This window comes from Melozone crissalis, unplaced genomic scaffold (genome assembly GCF_028551555.1).
Source record: "Melozone crissalis strain CALT ecotype California unplaced genomic scaffold, PUWL_Pcris_2 ptg000019l_1, whole genome shotgun sequence".
In the NCBI taxonomy this organism is placed as follows: Eukaryota; Metazoa; Chordata; class Aves; order Passeriformes; family Passerellidae; genus Melozone; species Melozone crissalis.
This window is the reverse complement of record NW_026535797.1, coordinates 15,612,534-15,633,629: the sequence shown is the minus strand read 5'-3', so window position 1 is coordinate 15,633,629 and position 21,096 is coordinate 15,612,534. Positions and strand designations below refer to the sequence as shown.

The window sequence follows — 21,096 nt, the reverse complement described above, 5'->3', positions numbered from 1 at the left end:
TGTTTGTTTTAGGTTGGTTTTTCAATCTATAGTTATCATATTCAGTTAAAAAAGAGCAAGCAAAATTTCCAAACAGTTCTGAGCAACGCATCTGTCTGGACAGTAAATTAAATGCCTTTTTGCTTATTTTTGACACCTTATTTCAGAACTGTTGGAAAAGCATTAGAAAATGACAAACTGTGCATAGTCTGAACAGCAGAGCACGCACTTTACCCACAATGTCCTGCTAATGCATCTCATTTTTAAGTAGGGGTGCCAATATCTAGATAATGGAACTCTTGCTGACCTCTGGGCCCTGGTTAAAGTCAGCTGTGTTTATATTAAACAGGGAACAGTTACCTGATAAGTTCCAAACTCTGTCCTGCTTTCTTCTCTTCTTATCTTAACAAGATGGCTGTTAACTTGTAAAAACAGCCGTGAACTAGTTTGTGGGCAGCACTGTATGATAAGCAAGTAAAGGTCTACCTTTAAGATAATTCATGATGATTCTACCTTTAAGATAATTCATGATGTCATCATTACATTAATAGCATTAAGATTTTAAATCTGTAATGATATATTTGTTCAATTTCTTTTGTATTTACTTTCACAGTTTCTGTAAAGAGGGGCTGCATGCAAATTCTCCTCCATTTTTACAGCAGCCTTGATACACAACTCTGATTAAGACTGATTTTGAAAGAGTGGTTACTTGCTACTCTTTATGCTGGCACAATTAATCATTTCTTTCTTGCCTTTCATTTCAGAGGTGTGAACTACCTTCAGAGTTGTTGATAATGGTATCTTGTTCTCTCATTAAAAACAAATTATGAGGCACTGCATAGCTGAAATACTCTTAGGCATATAGATAGCAAATTAACACAGACAAGCAGTTAAAATTTACATTAATACAGTCTTACCTGAAGCATAATCCCTTTGTGGCAGACTTGGCGGTGGCTTTTTTTTAAGGCTGTAAATTATAATTATTACATTTATGATCTCATCAGTAACATTCACTAGAAAGGAGTATTAGCCAGACACATTAAAAAGCTGATAACTAAAGATACCCGCAGCTAAAGAAATACAGATTACCATCACAGATACTTAGCAAATAGCTGTAGAAGAATGCTTTCAAAAGCTAGAAACTGATAAAATAATAAAATAGAATCTGAGAATTTAATATATTTTTTTCACTAAGAACATATGTTGAAAGGACAGCTTCTTTGCTCACCCCACCTCTTCTTCATTTCCAGAACGAGATAAAATAGGGGGCAGAAAGAAATGATGATCTATCAGAAGATGAAAATCTGTTCAGGTTCACAGAGGCTTTATTAAGACTATGGCATATGAAAGTGGTGTAAGCACTCTCCATATGTATTTTTAGAACTAAATAATTTTGCATACACTTTTTTTGATGGTTAATATTTAAATATATACCAAGTCTCTCAGTGAAAGATTCTACTTTTTATTATTTTATGATGTTATGTCTCCCTTTTTTGGTAAAAACTGTAACAATGGCATCACATACAAGTGAATCAAAAGATGATTAATTTGTAGAAATACTGAAAGGATCTTTTTGGCTATACAGGAAGGTTCATAAGTATGTGCACATATATATATATATATCTCTAGGAGGCAGAAGTACACATATGTGTAAACACATACACACATACATATATATGTATATGTGTGTTTATTCATGTATACTCCTCCTTACTAACTTGCAGTTGTCCAAAGAATACACTGAATTACAGTCAGTTGAATTATTTCAGTACCCTGTAATGAAAGAGAAGAATTTGGGTTTAAAGTCAAGATGAATAGTGCATGTGTGGCATCACAGGCCAGACTGATGCCTCTGCAGAAGGAAAAAACAACAACCCTTTCTTTTTAGTAGCCTGATAAAACATTAACATAATTAATGACATTAAAATTGTTCTTTAAAGCAACTTTTGAACATTGTCTGACAGCTTCCTTGTAGCACTGAGGAGATCTCACTGTGGACCTGAAGCTTTGTCTACTAAACTGATGGCATCACTCATTCTTCAGTCAGGTCCTAACAAATTAATTTGCAAAAATAAGCAAATAATTAAAAAAACCCACATCCCCAAAGAATTGAAAATGGTTTTTTGGATCTCTGAGCAATAGAGTTAACAAATGTTGCTTTACCACAAGAATTTGACACTCAATATTTAGGTCCTATTTAGGGTTGCTGCCTAGGTATCATTGTTCAGGTGCCACTTTTACTCAGGGTGGTAGCAGGCTGGCACTACCACATCAACTTACAAATTTTCCTGTCTGTTTTGAGAAATTAATGGGTTGAATTAATGGAATTCTGTTGCTCAGACAGTCGCCAAAAACACCCCATATACATGAATAAATCAATGAATAAATGGTGCAGGTATTGCTAAAACTCAAAAAAGACCAATCCCCCAAACGAAACAAAAACCAGACCAGGAAGATAATTTTTGCAACGTTAGCCTGCTTTGTTCATGGCTAACAACACTAATGATGGATAGCTGACTCCTCAGAGGTTTTAACTTCCTGAAGCATAATGTAACTCAGTGTACAAACAGTAAACTAAAAAGCATTCTCAACAGCTCTGCTCTGGTCCTCTGTCCAGGTTAGCACAGCCATGTTAGAAAGAAAATCCCAGGGCCACTGCCAGGGCTCATCTCACGTCTTAGGAAGGGGAGACCAAGATCTCTTGATGTATTTTACAACATATCTGCCACGAGTTGTTTGGAAATGGTGGAGACTTGAAAAATAGTGGAATTGAGGCAACAGTAAGAGGCTCTCTGGGTCATGGTATAAAGTACACGGCTAAGCAATATCACACATTTCTAAGCTGCTAAAGAGAGATCTTCCACACTCGGTACCAGGCCCTGTAAATCCTGGCAGTGGCCCTGGCAGAAAGTGTAAATACGTTATAACGAAAGCACACGAGGGAAGAACAGAGGTCTGTGTCTAAGCAGCCTATCATGCCATGTGCAGCTATGGAATAGCATACCGATCCCAAGTATCTTTCCCAGTTTTGCAAATTAAGGCCACTTGTTCATTTTGGAACCTGAATATCAACAGAAGAAAAGAAATAACGTTTCTGTCACAGAGCTGAAACAGTTCACGGCCACATCTATATTTGCTAGAATCTTTTCAAATATGTTATTTATTCGAAAATTCAAATCCACTTAAAAAGACGTTTTCATGGTAGTGGTATGATTTTATGAGTGCCAGAACTGGAATCCAAGCTCTTTTGAAGTCAGCTGCAGATTCACTTTACAGGAGCCAGAGCTCTACCCAATGTGCAAACCACAACACAAGCTCAAAAGACACAACCCTACAGCAAGGCGTGGTTACCCAGCTACTGCAGGCTCTGACCTCACTGTCCACACAGACCCTTGCAGAATGGCAACTGACTCTGTCCTGTTCCCTCAAGTTACTGAGAAGGGACTGCAAGAATCAAATGCCATCCAACTGACCATGCATATTTAAATGTATTTAATCCTAGCACATATACTGGAGCTTCAACAAATAACCAGGGAGCACTTGAGACACTTCATATGTTATAGATGCTTCTCACATAAGAGTATAATGCAGGGTACAGAAATTCAGAATAGCTTTTAAGAGAATAAATTATTCCATTTTAAAACAATATATTCCAAGATTTCCCCCTATAATATGCTGAGCTTGATCCAACAAAACATGTAGGCATGTACTTAACTTTTTTAACTTTTTTGCAGGTCCTGTAGGAGCTGCAAATATTAATTACTTGGAATTTGTAGCACATTTTTGTTTTCCTGCATTAAGTGAAGAATTTTAAAATAAACTGCAGCAGAGGTCTCAGTGCTTTGCTGTAGCACACTTGTTTTTACAGGCTACACCCAGAAAAAGAACCAAACACACATATTAGTAGACCTTTACATGTAGCACTTAAATTTTCCCACAGGTGCATTTCCCTACTAGTGTTTCTGCTTAGTCCCCCAGCATTTAAGACACATCTGAAAACTCCTTGTTTTCAGAAGTCCCTTGCTTTTTTGTATTGCTAAGTCTGTACAAATTCCACTCCCTTGTTAGGAACCATTTTAACATAATAGTTTTTACAAAAATTATATTGGCATCTTTTCTGACCTGAGTATTTATAGTATGTATTAGCTTTACATGCACTAGAACATCACACTTGTGATTACACAATAAATTAACTGAACTTTGCCAGAAACATTTTCAGAGGTCCAAAAGGTGTGATGAGAACAGATAAACTTTTCCTGAACTGTGTATTCCTAGTGGAAGAGTTTGTTATACATTTGGAATTATGCAGAAATTGTACAAGACAAAATTAAACTGAAAGGGATTTTTTTAAAAATTGTTATTATGACTCTTTCACACATGTTCTTACAATATGCTGTGGCAGTTTTAGCAATAAAAATCCTGACAGTCAAAACATTCTATTCAGTTACACAGTAATTTTCATGTTCCTTCAGTGTAACAGTTAAAATTAGGTATTATACTTTTTCCTGTTTTCTTTTTCTAAGTGTCGTACAGCTTGATTTTGGTACTTTCTCTCACTGTTTGGTTGATAAAATACTGCTTTTCCCTCTGCCAAGGGTTTGATCACAAATGTCTTTTAGTTGTAGCTATGCAGGTTGAAGAGATATTTAGTGACACAACTATTTTTCTGCCTGAATAGTGACACAACTATTTTACTGCTTAAATTATAAATGACATAGAAAAATGGACCACACAAATCTGAAGCAAAGACTTACCCAACTAAAAAGCTGGGTAAAGCATCTTTGTTCCATTTTCCAGGTCACATGGCAAATGTTCAAGAAATGGACCCATTTGGATAGTGTGCAGTCAGAAACATGAGTACAAGTGCATGATTTCTGATGGCTTTGTGAAGGATGGGATATTACAACATGGAGAATAAACTGAACTTCTTGTTTCTTATTCAACACATGCAAAACTTTAGGTGAAGTCCTGACTTAGCTGTACATGCAGTGTGACTTTCAACACCCAACTTCAGTGGAGCCAGGATTCCACTGAACAAAGCCTTGAGGCTGAAAGCTGATGATGCACAGATGAGTGCTCTGTCTTTACAGTGTGTTTCAAGCACAGGCCACCATTCTCCATCCTGAAACCTATGATTGCTTTGCTTCCCTGTCCTGTATTACCAAGGATGTGAGTATGAAAAAAATGCCCCCAGCTCTCATTGTTTATCCAATGCTGGCTGCACTCATTGCTTCTACACCTGAGTACATAATCCTCCTTGACACTGTGATCTGCACAGCAGCTGGGACTCAGGGCTGTAAACAGCTTTGCATGTGATTAAGGGCAAGCAGGTGACAGCTACCCTGCAGTGGCCAATATTTTTACTGCCAGAAAACGTTGAGTAGGAATGGGCAACAAACAGGAACTTTTAAGCAATGAAAAAACAACCTTTCTATTTCTTTCCTGCTACCAGGACTGCTCAGCCTGCTTTCCACACACCCTTAAGACATACATGGATAGTAGATTAGTTCGTCCCCACCTGCACCCCACAGATGAACCAGCCTGGAGAGCAAAGGTTTTGACAAAAGACCTTTTAAATTTCTGCATAATCAGGAGCCAATCCAGATTTTAGAAGTGTTTTAACAAATACTGCTAATAAGTCATTAGTTAGTCACTGCATTTCACGAATATTTGATAATTCTTTCAATTTGTGTAGCAGAGGGTTACAGCATACATGTGGGTGACAACTTTAGGCTTCAGATATGCAAGTACACTATTTAAATTCTCTAAAATTATTTCTACTTATAATAGGTTTCATTTTGATTTTCTTTCCCAACATATGGATGAATCTATGCTACACAAAATTCATATTAAATAAAATTTTTCCTGCGTCAGTCATGTTTAGAACCTTGACATTTAATAAAATAATCCTTTCACTGAAATGGAAGTAGTGATCATCTGGATGACCATGTTTTGTTTGTTTTTACAAACAAAAAGCCCCCAAAGATTGCACAGTAAGGAACACAGCCAGCTCTAATCCTGTAAAGCTTAGCACCTCTTGTACATATCCTTATCAGTGCTGTCAGCTCATGCTTTTATTGCAAGTCTCATTTTGTGCTGGGTTCAAGACTTGAACTCTGAAGTCATGTGCAAATATCAGGAATTCTTCAATTTTTAAAAATTAAATTTCTGATCTTCATAGCTGCAAAAATGATTATTATGACTCAGATGAATCACAGTAACATCGGAAAGATTATTATGCTTTCATACCTCGTGTTCTTTGTGCTCTTATAACTGGGAGAGTTGACATGTGAGCTTTGGGCTGCAGTCATACTTTGAGTTTTTATGAGTCTGCTCTTTCGTATATATATATTTTATCTTGAGTGAATCAAAGGATTACAGTGCTATAGGAGCAATCTTTGACACTTAACGATGACCTCCCCAGCTTCAGAGCAACTGATTAACAACAGAATTCACGTTCAGGCTACTATAGGAGACACTTTGTAGCCTCAAAATGATAAATCTTAGATGATTCTGTTGTTTTTGTCATCTTTCCTCTCCGAGGCTTTTGAACTGAGTCCACTGGAACATTATTAATTGGAGTTAAACAACTACTGTGAAGTAGGAAGCCATCCTTTATTAAAAAGCAACAACTATAAGAAAGCTCTAACCCTCTCCCCTCCAAAACCCCACAGAAAGCCTTGGACAGCCTAGCAGCTCTTCCCTGTGAGCAGGTCCCAGGTGAAAATGAGCTTTTTGTAGATGGGTGGTGAACACAGTGGTCACCGTGCTAAAAACAAAACCAAATTTACTTAAAATCCCAAGTAGCTGAAAGAGGGCCATTTTATGGGAAACTCTCTTTTGTGCTTGCATGGAAATAAGTATAGCAAGCGACTGTGATTAACTGTGAATTGCAGCAATCTTAGCGTGAAAGAGGATGAATACAGGAAAAAAATTATCTCCACAATCTATCTGATAGATCAGGTGTTTTACCATCAGAGCCTGCTCAGGGTCTGTGGGCAGAAAACACAGCTGTGGAAATGAGAGCACAAAGGAGGCCAAGATCACCCCTGCTGCCCGGGGAACAGGAGAGCTGGGCAGTGCTGCTGCTCCTGGGAGTGCATCCCCTCCTCCGGCAGCTCCAGCAGCTCCCACAAACACCAGCCCAGCAGCTGAGCCAGCCCGGCTCTCCAGGGCTCCTGCACAGCCACACCTGCCAGCAGCTGGCTGAACACTGCAGCTACACCCAGAATTAGCTGCTTCCCTTCAACTCTGCCATCATGGTCCCTCTTTAAAAACAATTTAAAACAATGCTTCCACGTGTCTTTTATGTACAGGAGTTGTATTTCTAGAATTTAACACGGTTGTCCTGGAAACACTGCAGATAGGTGTTGTAATTAACTTCCAAAAGTACTTAATACTTTTGTTGCCAATGACCCATGTAAAGAAACACATCTGAATGAGAAAATCACATCCAAATGGAATTTCAATGCAAATGAGCTGTTGCATTAAGAAAAGTGTGCTAAATAGCTAATTGCTTTAAATAGATGTTTGTCTGGAAACAGTGAATAGTGTATTCATTTGACAAGGATGCAAAATTACTGGAATTTCTTTCTATGTATAAATACATATGAATATTTTATAATACTTTCATGCACGTGACACAATCTGCATGTTGTTCAGTATGTCTTACTAGAATAAGGGCGCTAGGTAATTCTGCATTTTGTTTTATGAGACTGAAACACAGGAGGACTTTGCATTTTTATGGGAATTTTAAGTATGATGTCTGACCAGTTGGTTCAAGGTGGAGCTCAAATTCAACTTAATTGCAGCAGGAAGCCTAAACAGTTGCCTAAGGAGAAAGGCAGACAATGCAAACAATAAGCAATGACCATTCCCAGCAAACATTCAAAAAAAAGGCTCTTCACTCAAATACTGTTTTTTTTCCAAGGCTTCAAACACAACCTATCATTGGACTCCAGTTCTGCAACTCCTTTATGAGTGTTAATACTGATGACCATTCTGCAGGTTGCAGTCTGAACCAAAGCTCCTTCCATGCATGGAAGTGCATCCCTCTGGAATGACAATGGTCCCATCACTGAAGTACCACACACCACTCTGCCCATAATCCAAACTTCCCCACATTGATAAAACTAGGGATTGGCATTGCAAACTTACTTTTTGAACTTGTTTATTATCCCACTTTCATTTTTCTTGATGTCATGCACCATCTTTTGAAGCTTCCTGTAAGATAATAAACAAAACCAGCATTAATTTATCAAGTGGTTCAACATTAATATAAATTAAGAAAAATATGCTCAGTATACCTTCAGTAAGCAGTTTAATTGTTAAATCATTTGTGCATGAAGTTTTCCTTGCTTTTAAGGAGCTCTTTAGCATTATTTGTGTTATCCTTCTAAATACAATTAAATGTGGTATAAACAATCAATTTAAGAGTAAGTGCATCAGGAAAAATCCTTGCCTAAATTAATAGTTTTGAATATTTAAATGTTGACATTTTATCTAGAACTGACTTCAAAACTCTGCAAGGTTATAATGGTGATGCCCTCTGATTTCTAGCCATACATGGGACACTTAAATATAATGAGAATAATGGACAAATAATTCACAAGCACATCTTTACCTCCTGCTGAAAACTCAAACTGGTCATTTACAGCAAAATGATACAATGTTACATGCTAATTTAAATAAATGAATTACTTGTAGTTGTGAGAAACAGGTGTACAGCAAAATGATCCAAAGTTTCCAACAACAATGTACTGCACCTATAAAAGCAGCTTGGGTTATTGTCTAAACTAACCAGATACATTAAATGTGAGGTGAAAAGCTCAGAAGAACTTCTGCTTTTCTGTTTTATCTGCTGGGGTTTTTTTCTTAACAGATTCAGCTTCTGGTTCTGCTTGAAACATCAGAAATAGCCATCATCTGCAGTTTGCTGTTTCTGTGCTGTGCCCCAGCTGGCACCTGGCAGTGTCTATAAATGAAAAGTAATGAGGAATGAAAAGAATGAGAGGAGATCTACATGGTTTAGTTCTAGTTTGGGCACAAAGCTTGTAAGTGTTTGTGTTTCTTTCAAAAAGGCTTGCCAGCCTTCAATTAGGGATGGATGTCAGCATCAGTTACATTTCCTTTGTTGTTTGTCAGAAATAGAACTCACCCACAAAAATCTAATTGTAGATTTCTATCTGAATATTGCTTGCTGCTCTTTACTGACACTAATTAGTAAAACTATTACTTTTTTTTTAAAAAAGGTGTGCTTTGTTAATTTTACTGGTTTTATTCTATATTGTCATTTATTTGCTAAAAAAATCCTTCACACACACATGCAAATAAGATCTAACACAAAACTGATAAGTACAAGCACCTGAATTAGTTTGCTTTTCATTTCATCACATTTAGGTGAATTGATTAGAGCATCATGGATATTCCATGAGCCTTGAGTAAGGCTACAGTTTAAAAGATCATTTTATTACATATTTCTATTTAAAAAGATGCATTTAAATTAGGAAATCACACGCACTGGTGCTATTATGATATTTTTTCCAAGCAGATGGACTGAAATGAAAACATTCCCATTTTTTGCATAGTCAGATTTCTTAAAAATCTGTGCCTCTTATTCCTTATTCTATTCTAAATGCCTCTAAATGGAGGAATTTAGATTTCTAATTCCAACTTTGACAAACTAAAGAGTACCTAATATGCATTAGTGTGAATTTTTTCAGCTGTTAAAGTTACATAGCTCTTGTATGAGTTGTTAAAATCCTTGTTTGCTGCCCCTGGAGAATTTAACTCATCTGAAGCCTGTGAGAGCAAGCAGATAACCAGTGCACTAAGTGGGAAGTGTAGGAAGCCATCAAGCACAGCTGATCTCCTGTTCAAGTGGAATCCCCTTCCACCATAGAGCTGAATGAGCTGCAAAAACCAGTCTGTCCAGTCAGCTGGAGGCTGACATTTCTTGAAGTGCCAGGCCATGTAAAAGGCAACAACTGAAAAGTTTTAGGAAGAGCTGTCTGTCTGAATTGTGATCTTGGAGGGACAGAAGAAAAGAAGAGAGGCAGATTGAAAAGTCTGTGGCAAGAGGGTTCTCCAAATCTTCAAGCACCCAATCCCAGGCCCAAAGGCCATTCCAGAGTGATGAGCAAAGTGAAGCCCAGAAGGGCATTTATACACCTAAAGCTTTGGCTGAATCTACGTATCTGACTAGTACTAAAATACTTGTATGGCTCTCAAACACTTGAGTCTGCACTCCAATTAAAGGGTTTGTTGAGAGAGGGCCTCACCAGAGCAGCACCCAGGCAATGGAGGCTGCCATGGCCCAGTGTAGGCAGCCCTTGTGCCAGGTACAGAACTACAACCTCCTCCTTCACAACACCTGAGTCAGGACTCTGTCACCAGCTAATGTTTATTCTCTAGTGCTCTTTTGGGATGAGCAGATAGTAGAAACACTCAAGGACCTCCTGACTACAGCTAGTACTGTAAATAAAAATAATGAGTAATGCTTGTCTTACGTGGCATTGCATATAATTAAAGATAATCAAGAGGTAAAACTTAAAGTTGCTTCTTTAACTACAAGCTCCAACTCTTCATTAAACCTGCTTGGGATCTTTTTATGCAAAATCAGGTTTGCAGATAAAATTGCAAAGTCTGTTGCAGTCTGTGTTACTGCTAATCTTTGAAAACACATTTCAGCAATAGATACTTTGAGATCCACTTTAATTGTATCTTGCATAGACTGGATGGGACCCTTTGATCAGGATCTCATGGCACACAACAGATTTTCAAAGTTCTGCAGATAGCAAGTTTGGAAGTTTTGGTTCTAAGTGCTAATAAAAGTTTTAGGTTTCTTACAAGTACATTAGAAATTCTTACATGTTGGAAGGAATAAAAGAAAAAAGGCAGAAACCTAACCCAAAACCCTTTTTAGCCCTGTGTTGCTATTTTTGCAGCTAAAAACTCCAGTAATTCAGAATTATCAGATCAAATGACAAAGGGGTCATTAGCTGTGATAAGTACTTGAAGGAAGGTGCAAAGTTTTCCCATTATAAATACCATACATCCTGAAAGAAGGATTTGTTGTGTGCTTGCTGCACTCAAGGACTGTCAGAGCTGCCTCAAGATAAAACAAAATGAAACAAACCCACCCTGTCTTTGATGTGGTCACAGCTCAGCTTATGAGGAATATGTGATGATGAAGTGAGGATGATGGGCGGACCTGGCCTGAGACACATCCCCACCTTCAAACATCACCTGGAAGCCTTTGGCTCTTTTGCATGCACACTATCCTACAAAAGCTTTCCAATGGTAAAATATGTTTTAAAGAGAAAAATGAAGAAGAATAAAGTGTGTAACAAGTTTTCAATTCAGATGTGAGATGAGGTACAGAGTCCCTAGACTTGAGAAAGAGAAGTCTGTCTTGCTTTCAGACAGATTTGTTTAATATGGAATTCTCCCACCATTCAGACTAGTTTTTGAGAAATTGTATTTATGAGTATTACAAATCTGTAATTGCTTTACAAGCAATATTGATTCATTCAACATTAAGGGACCTGTATGTTTCTTCTCCTTCTCCTCACATCAGTTAGGTCTTTAACTGATGAAGCTGAATTGGTTTTAAAATAGTAAAAATAATTAAAAAAAAAACACACAGTAAAATAGACAATTTGCATGCCAATTGCATGTTCTTATACCTTTTTGGGTGTATCTGTTTCTCACTGACAGGACAGCCTGTAGCTCTGTGCCTAGAAAGTCCCATTTTCTGAAGATGAATTTGTCCATTCACTTTAAGTAAGACTGTGGGTAGGTGTAGCAACACTCACTTTTGGCTTAAGAACGGCGGATCACATTAAAACAAAAAAATGTTTTTCAGAGTTTTTGTTTGTTTGTTTGGGGTTGTTTTTCAGGCAAATTTAAATACTTGGCATTAGAAAACTACCATGGTATTTAGTAAGTGCAAATTTAGACTTAAAACAAAAAGTCTCCAAAAATACCCACTTGCCTCAGCTATAAGAGCCACAAAACAGAAAGCAAAGAAATTTGGAAAATAAAAGCTAAGTTATTAGAAGATACAAACCAAAACTCAAAGAGCAGAAATCTAAAAATTATAACAGCTATTTCTGTTAATTAAAAAAAACCCCACATTAGAATTTGAAACTGAAGCAAAACCAGCATGTCCAGACCTCTCCTTATGGCTTCTCACAGCACAATTATCCCAGCACCTTCTCCCCAGCTGGTCTTTGTTTTGTGTTTCTGTTATCTTTCAGTTTTATAAATAGCGATGCAGGTGACCAAATCAAGAAAGAAAGTTATTGTTTCTGGACAAAGGGAAGACTCCGGCTTCTTTTTGGGGGGAGAAACTGCTTACCTAGAAGGGGATTTGTAAAACTGCCACTTGAGATTTTGAAAAGCATTAAGCTCTTATGTTGAAATATCTTCTCAAACTGAATTAACAAACCAGAAAAGGACCACCTTTCCTATGCCAGCCTTCCATGAAAGCAATGCTCCTGCCAAGGTCTTTGTGGAAGAACATGGATTTTGGTGAACTGGCTGTGTTCCTAAGATGTATTTTCCTATTACTTGTCACTTTTGTGCCTCAAAGACAATGCAATTAAATGTTATGAAACAACTCTACCTCCTTCATCTTCACTTCTAATTCCTCAGTAGAAAGCAAAAAGAAACACCAAATAAAGAAAGCATCTAATTCCTAACTACATCTTCTTCAGGTGCTTCAGATCTCTACATGTGCACACCCTTACATCCTATTCTACCTGGAACAGAAAGAGTGGGAGTCCTTTGCAAGGAAATGACAGGTTGAATCAGCCACCTGGGTCACAGTTATTGTTTTCAATGGCTGAGATATGTGTAAAATGCATAAAAATGTGTAAGAGAGACAGATGAATCCTTGAGGTGCAGTCAGATAAACCACTTCAGCAGCTGCTGGTCTAAGATATGGTCTCAGAGCCCCTTATCTGCTCTGGGGTTTTATCCACCCCCTGCAATGCCTTTCTTGGTGGGAGAAGAGGAAGTTTGGAACTGGAGGTGGTAACCTGTGGCACCAAACCACCCATTCAAGGCACTGAGCCTTTGATCTTTATCTGTAAAGCTATCTCAAAGCTGACAAGGAAGGTTCAAAGAGGTTTGCTTATTGGGAGAAGTCAATTACAGCTGCCTATCTGAGAGGAAGAAGAAACAAGGAATTGTTCTCACCCGTGTTTAGGAGATGCACAAGGGGAAATGACAATAGTTTATATTCATTTTGACAAGAGTGTTGATTTCTTAAAGTCTCAGAAACATCCTGTTCTGCTCACTTTTGTATCATCCACTGTTTTGCCTAAAGGCAAACCCCATAGTTAGAGCAGGTGTGTGTTTACATGGTACACACAGAGGCACAGAAAGGCTAAATACTGATTGTATTTTTCATCTTCATTTGTCCTCTACATAATCTTTACAAAAAAGCTGCCAGTCCTCCTTGCACTGGTTAAGTACTAATATTCACTGAGTTAATAAAAAATCCTAGCATGCAAAGGAATAATACATTCTTGACAGAAATCATGCCTAACATGAAAGCAAAAAGTGTAAGGTGTAAAGTTTGAGGTGATTGGGAGTTCTGCATATTGAAAGAAGACATTCTAGGTTTCCAATGCTAAGCATTTGAATTTGCCTGGAAACAAACAAACAAGCAAGCAAGCAAACAAAACTTCCAAGTTTTGGACATCTCTCCCCTCTTATGCAGATTGCTCTTCCCTTTATCCCAACTGAATAACAATGACACTGTAGGGAATACAGAAAATGAGGTAGTACAATATGTAAGTGAATATTACATGTCACTCCTTGACATAAAAAGATAAGCTATGTTTCCTGTTCTGTAACTGACCTGCTCTTTGCCAGAGCAATTTTTTGGTTTGCTGATCTTTTTTGCACCAGCTCTCTGGATGTAAGTTAATGTTTTAAAACATCAAACAAAAAAAACCAACCCCCACACAGAAACCACATTCACAAGACTTACTCCACTTTTCCTGAAGGTTTTCAAGCAGCAGGAGGAAGTTCAAGCCATTAGGCTACGCTAAAATGCAGTTCCAGTTAAAACTAAGCGAGTGCTGTGCCTCCCTGAAGGATTAGTACCCTACAGCCTGGTCCCTGAAGGAGAACAAGGACAGAAATGTACAAGACTTAAGCAGCTTTCATAGTTCAACAAGAAGAAGCAGCAGAAAGACATTGTAGGGAAATGAATAAAGACAGGATCTGGTACGGACCCAGAATATTCCCACTGACAAACACTGCTGTGCTTGGGCTGAAAGTGTTCTTGCTCAAGCTACAGAAGCATTATACCCATCATAGATGTGGGGTGGCACTAACAGAGACCTAATGGAGGCTGCTCATGGATCAGTTTGTTTTGTTTTGTTCTGAAGCCAATCAAATTTTGTTCAACTCTGGAGAAATTCCCTGGCTGGTCCCTATGTCACTTTAATGGAGCCCACGTGGGCTGCCACTGAAAGGGGAAATTCCACTCCTCTCTGCCCTCGGTGCTTCCCCAGCTATGATGAATCATGGGAATTCCAGCTGGGAAACTAACTTCTTTTTTCTTTTGCCAATTTAGATATCAGCAGGATCAGACCCAGCTCTGTCACGTGGCCATTGGAACCCTGGTGCCAGCGAGAGGGCAGAGAGGGGCAGGGTGAGCAGGGGCCTTGGGAGGGTGGAAGAAAGGGACCTGCTCTTTTGGCAGCTGCTCAGACTTGTGTCAAATTCAACTGGCCATGTGGCTACAGCTCCAGTAGCACTTTGCTGCCTCTGTGCATCCTGCAGAGATGCCCACAGCATCCATATTTTAAGATAGGAAGGAAATATTAAGACACATAGTTTAGCCTCTTCTATTAATAGCTTACTTCACCAGGTTTCCCCTTGAATTCAACTTGAAAAACATATACTCATGTTTTTCATATTACTGCCTCATAATACGTATGAGTACATTATGTAGCCATTATAACTTAGATTTCACATTTACATATAAAATACCTTATTTCAATTATTTCTAAAGCATTTACTATGTAGCAATTTATGTTGAGGTCATAAACTTGCAGCACTGCACATCTGCCTTTGCTTATGTCTGGAAAATAAACTTGTTCAAAATGTATATACTAACCAATTAGGATAAAGATGTTAATAGAATTTTCAAGCTGCTGTTACTCTTCAGTAATTTATTACAGCTGGCAAAACCAGACATATCTACATTGCATCCTCTTACAGTTTACCAAAAATCTAAGACGATACCCTAAAGCCAAATGGGAAAGTACTGTCCCTTTCAGCCACTGTTTTCCATCAATTTTTCAATTCTCTTGTCTGCTGAGCATACAAACTAATATGGTTTTCCAGTGGGGCTTTTTCGTAATGATTTATGATTGCCATATTTGCCTTCCAAAAGCAAAGCATCTATCACATTTTAATGTCCTGTGCAGTACATAGATTTTGAATGATTCTGTAAAACACAAAACTGTTTGTTCTGGAATCAACACATCACTGAGTACCTGCAATATCAAATTATGATTTAATATCTAGCTCTCTACACAGCTGTGTGGGGCACATTTATAAACTAATGGTAAAAAAAACGAGTTTTGCCATGTTTGCTAGAATGTTGTTTTTTCCCCATGGGCACGAAAATTAATTTATTGGGTTCTTTGCTTGGCTTTTAATAATTTATTATTTAACTAAAAAAACAAAAAAAACCCCACCCTATGTCATTAGATCAAATCTAAATTTTTCGCTTCTGCTGAGTAACTGACGGTTGCAGGCCAAGGATGGTGTCACTTGTCATTGCTATGGTTGACAAATGCTCCTACTCTGGACAGTTATTTTAGCAGGCCTTTAGTGTCACTACAAGGGCCTCATTTTATTTGGAACATATTTTATTTGCCAATGACTTAATAATTTCGCCAGCACAAGAAGAATACAGCTATAGGTACTACCTAAGCATGGCTGATCTTGTGAACACATTACAGCCTTACACTGCTGCCTACCTGCAGAGACCAAAGCAGGGCATCTCTTGATAGTTTCAATATTATACTGCATCCTTTTGTCCACATTACCATATTTCTTTAAATATATTTATTTAAAACACATATAGATCACAGTCACACTTAAACATCCTTTCTATAAACAGCATTATAGGGAGGAAATTCTGTCTGAGAATAAATCCTATATGGCGGTTTAGTTTGGGTGTTTTCCCCCCTTCAGTTTGTGGGTGGATGCTTTTTTTTTTTTGGCTTTCTGTTTTTAATAAAAATTAGTGTGTTTCAGGTTTGGTTGTTTTGGTAGGTTGGTTGGTTGTTTTTTTTAGCCTGGGGATTAGTCCAGGTGGATGACATAGCTGGAAGGAAGAAAAGAAGCTTTAAAGGGATTGGTAGAATGAAGTGGTTGTGCAGAGAGAAGGGAATAAAGGACGACAAATATAGATGGGATGGAGGCTGTGCTGTGCTGAAGCAAGGTCAGAGGAAAAAGCAAGAGGATTTGACTGGAGAAGTCACACTGAGTGAAAGAATGGACTTTTGCAGTGGTATCTGGGGGAAGTTTGCATTTCCTATCTCATTTCATTCCAAAGTCCAGAGATGAGAGAGAATTTATGAACTATTTAAGCTGACATAAAACTAGAGGAAATAGAGATTACAAAACTTTATCTTTTAATCAAAATCCTGTGCTTTGTATGGCAAAGAGGACCTAACAGTCCTACAGAAAAAACTTTTGTTTGTGCTCATCAGCACAGCAAATGCAGCTGGTGTCCTCCTTTCCCTGTGCCTGTGAAACTCAGTTTTGAAGACTGCAAATCACTGAAGTGGGATTTCATGTGACCTTTTATGTTCAGCCTACACGGTGCTGGGCTAAAACAGGGTGTGCCAGAGAAGCTGCTGCCACCACAGAGTGGTGCTGTGCAGTGGGAAGCTGTCAGGAGAGACTGGAAGCTGAGACAGGGGATGGCTGTGGTGGCAATGGGTGCTGAAGAGCAGAAGACCTTCCCAGCTGTTATCTCCTTAGGGCAGATTAGACTTTTGCTAGAAAGGGGAGATCTCCAAAGCAGGTGGAAGAGCCGAAATGAGGCTGAGAGAATTGGGATTGTTCAGCCTGGAAAAGGCAAAGCTCTGGGGTGATCTCACTGCAGCCTTTTAGTAACTGCAGGGGTCTGCAAGAAAGCTGGAGGGGAGCTGATTACAAGGGCATGCAGTAACAGGACAAGGGGAATGGCATCAAACAGAGCAGTTTGGATATTAGGAAGAAATTCTTTACTGTGGAGGTGGGGAGGCACTGGAACAGGCTGGCTTGAGAACTTGTGGCTGTCCCATCCCTGGAAGTGTTCAAGGCCAGGTTGGACGGGGCTTTGAGCAACCTGATCTAGTGGAAGGTTTCCCTGCCCATGGCAGAGGGATGGGAACAGGACGGTCCCTTTCAACCCAAACCATTGAATGATTCTATCATTTGCAGAGCCTTTCCTCTGGACTCTATGTAACTAATGACAGGTTGAGATGTTACAGTTGGATGTGGGCTTTGATGGCTAATTCTGTCATATTCTAGAGAACATTCTATAGGTTACTTCCAGTTAATTTCTTGCTTGAGTTTATTTTTGTTCTTTTGTCCTGTTCAAGTTCACTGAGGTAAAAAACGAAATTTGTCTTGAAAAAACAGATTAAATTTCTAAAACTGTTTGCTACCACTAAGAGGAATTTGTAGAACTACTACAATAAAATATTTTCTTACAGTACAAAACTTATATCCAGATATTCCCCAAACATTTTCTCCAAAAGTAAATGCTCCCTATGGTAAAGCATCCTATACGTAGGATGAAATTTGAGAGAATAAATAAAATTTCAATCCCAAATGAATTACTTTTTTCTACTATACACTTTCAAGAAGACACATTGCCAGAAGATCCTCTGTTAAAGAAAAAGGCCTAGCAGTTACAGCCAAGCTCCCAGTAGAAAATTAGTGAGGACTATAAACACCTCCTGGTTTGACAGACAACAGACATTCTGGCTTCAAGGAAATCCCTCTTGATTTTCATGGAATTAGGATTTAAACCCTTCTGTTTAACGGGGACTAATACAAAATCCTGCAAAAAAAAAAAACCAAAGACCCAGACACACTTGTTCAACCTAAGAAAAGCAAATTGTCAGTTTATCTCCACTTCCTTTTAAATGGACATTATGCTTGGAGATAGGGATTTTAAACCTTTGTTTTTGCTGGGGGCAGAGATGAAGTGCTGCAAATTAAAGAAGTCATGTGAAATTAACATGAAACTGTGCCCTTGGAAAAGGCTGCGTGCAATCTGGAACTTCCTGGCTGCATGACCTTAGGCAAGTGAAAGCATGTGGCACACTTTGGTTTGCGCCATGGTTTGCCCATCACCACAGAGGCGATGATGCCTTCAAAAGGACTTAGTGCCACACAGCAAAGTCAGCTATGGGCAGAGGGTCATCATTAAGGTTTGTGGTCATAATAAAAAAATGCAGCAAGTCTGAAGAGATGCTATGACACAGCTACATATAGTAGCTAGAAATTATTTAAATCATAGGAATCATAGGCTTATAGTCCAGGGAAGTTAAACCACAAAAGAGTTTGTAAGGTTAGTGCAGACTTCTTCTGAGCTTCTAACTTCCCATTACCCATGCTACCTACTGTCCCTGATCATGAGTGCATCTGTTTCTGTATGTTTGCAGCATAATTTTTTTTCCCTGAAGTTCACTCTGAAATCCAGGCACGCTAGAGCTTGCCATGGCAGTATGGGTATTGCTCATGTATTCACTACACTCTTTGGGAACCCATTCAAAGTACCAAATTATTTCTATGAACCACAGATTAGTTTATCTCACAATAAATAACCAAGCCTTTGAATTAATTTTTCCTGACTATAAGGAAGCAGTTGGAACACACTGAGGGAATATTTGTATAATACTGTGCATGCCCTTATAAGAAACACTATATAGAAATTAATAACAGAATTCCATGAAGTTCCAGCATTCCTGTCCAACTATTACTGAAGTTAGTTGAGTGGCTTAACTGCAAACAATGTACATACCACAACATGTCAGGCAGACAGACATATAAGAACATTTAAAGTTCTTATTGCTGCAATAAACTTAACAAATGGAACATTTGTTAGATCTGATCTGATCTAAGATTTGCTAATGCAACAAAAACCTAGGTCTGGTGGGCTCAACTACACCCATGGAGAATAGCTGAGCTTAGCAAAACCACATAATATCTAGCTTTTCAGGTCTGCACTTAAAAAAATAAAAAGAGTCTCTCTCAGACTCAACAGTAGCTTTTTTTTATCTTTTGCTGCTACAAAGCAGAAATTTTAAGAAAGTTGTCTTTAAAAATGTAAACTATAATCACATAAATTGAAACTATGTTTGGCAGCAATGTTTCTTGGCATCGTATCTTAGCATATGAAGAAAAGTACAATTTTGCCATAAACATTTAGATCATGTAACATTCAATACAAACTCTGAACCACCTGTGTGTGTTCCATGCAGACAGGGGTGGAATTAGGAAGTCAACTGCACTGTTAACAGGTCACAGAGCACGAAGAGGTACCCAGGTGTTTCAAACATAAAGGAAAAGGCTCCCACCACATTACGCTGATTTCTTCCTGTATTTGCATATCTCTCTTAAATTTATCCTGTGAATATCTACTCATGGAAAGCTCTGTCTTCAGGTTTTAAAATTCTGACACCACAGTAAGATTTTGTAGCCACATATCCAGGTTTCTAAGGAGTATTTCAACATGCTCAAGTCGAAGCATGAATGTCCACTGCGTGTGGTGAGAACGCTCACATGCTTGAGAAATGGGTGCTCCTCCTATCCCTGCACAAATCGGCTGAATTGGCCATGAGGAGGAGAGAAAGAGTAACTTGTAATACTTCAGATTAATACAGGAAAGCAGAGCTACTTCTTTCTCTTCCCTATTTTACAACAATATTAAAACCTCAGATGAGATGTAGAGTGCAGTCTGTGTGAAGGTGCAGAAGATGGGTTTAGGGCTTTTCAATCAGTTCACCAAAAAGTTGTGGGCCATTATAACCCTCACACATACACCCACTTTAGATACTTGAAGGCAATCCTGCTCTAATTGTTTGCAAAAGTGCAGAAGGAGAATCCCAGCTACAAATTTACGACAGCAGAGGGTGTGTACTGTATTTTTTTATGTACCAGTAATGGATGGAATCAAGCTTTCCAACTTGTTCCTCAACTTGTTATTTAAAGACAGCTAGTTTAGACCAACACTGAGCTCTGACACCATTTAAACCAGTTCAGACTACTTAAGGTGGTAAATTGCAGGCAATGAGGAAATTCCCTGCGTTCTTCCCCCTGTCCATTGAGCCTTCCACAGGTTACCATGCAGCCTGCTTGGCTTTCATTAGCTGTGCCTGGCTGAGGAGCATCAGCGTCACTGCAGCTCTGCAAGTACACACCTCCCCAACAACACTGCCACAGTATGGAGAGAGTAGGCATCAATAAACTGCATTCCATCAAAATTAGCTTTACAAAAGATTATTCCAGTTTGCATGAAGGTTTCTGGGGAGAGGGAGAGAGACTTGAGAAGGGTTTATAAGTTAGTATTGAGTGCTTAAGTATGACTTATTTTAGGAAAAAATATTTTTCAGTATTTCATTCTTATTTTTTCAGAGGAAAAGAATTCCACGTTACCTTAATCTGAAACAGAACTTCTTTTAAGTATTCAGAAATACAAAAAGTCATGATGAAAGAGCCTCGAAGTGCCAACTGTAGCAGCACATGAAGCGAGACACACTAAAAATACTTCAGTAATGGCCAGCTTCTGCTTTTTTCCTCTCAAACCCTGTATTTAACATTGTTCTCCTTCACTTAGGAACATTTCCCGTTTTCCAGTTCCCTCCATTCCACCAGTTCTTTCGAAGACTAGGAAACATTACCAAACTTAACTACAAAAGCCATCTTCATAAGACATTAAAGCATTAAGCAATTAATTAAGTTTTTCTAATTTGCATAAGACTCATACATCATAATGAGTCACACACTATTTCCTTACAACTTTGAAAATAGACACTTTGAAAATATTCCTCTTTGCGCTGCAGGTGAAACCGACACATATTT

General features: G+C 38.4%; 1 protein-coding gene across 4 annotated transcripts in view; it reads right to left on the bottom strand.

Moving 5' to 3' along the window:
- Window positions 1-21,096, bottom strand: part of BLNK (B cell linker) — a 90,046-nt gene that overhangs the window by 21,695 nt on the left and 47,255 nt on the right. For 3 of the 4 annotated variants that reach the window (XM_054276576.1, XM_054276573.1, XM_054276575.1), the window contains exons 4-6: window positions 8,137-8,202; window positions 2,984-3,040; window positions 897-946 (exon numbers count right to left, since the gene is read on the bottom strand). In XM_054276576.1, coding sequence (XP_054132551.1) covers window positions 897-946; window positions 2,984-3,040; window positions 8,137-8,202 — 173 coding nt within the window. The remainder of the gene's footprint in view (window positions 1-896; window positions 947-2,983; window positions 3,041-8,136; window positions 8,203-21,096) is intronic. The other variant, XM_054276574.1, reaches the window with a different exon arrangement.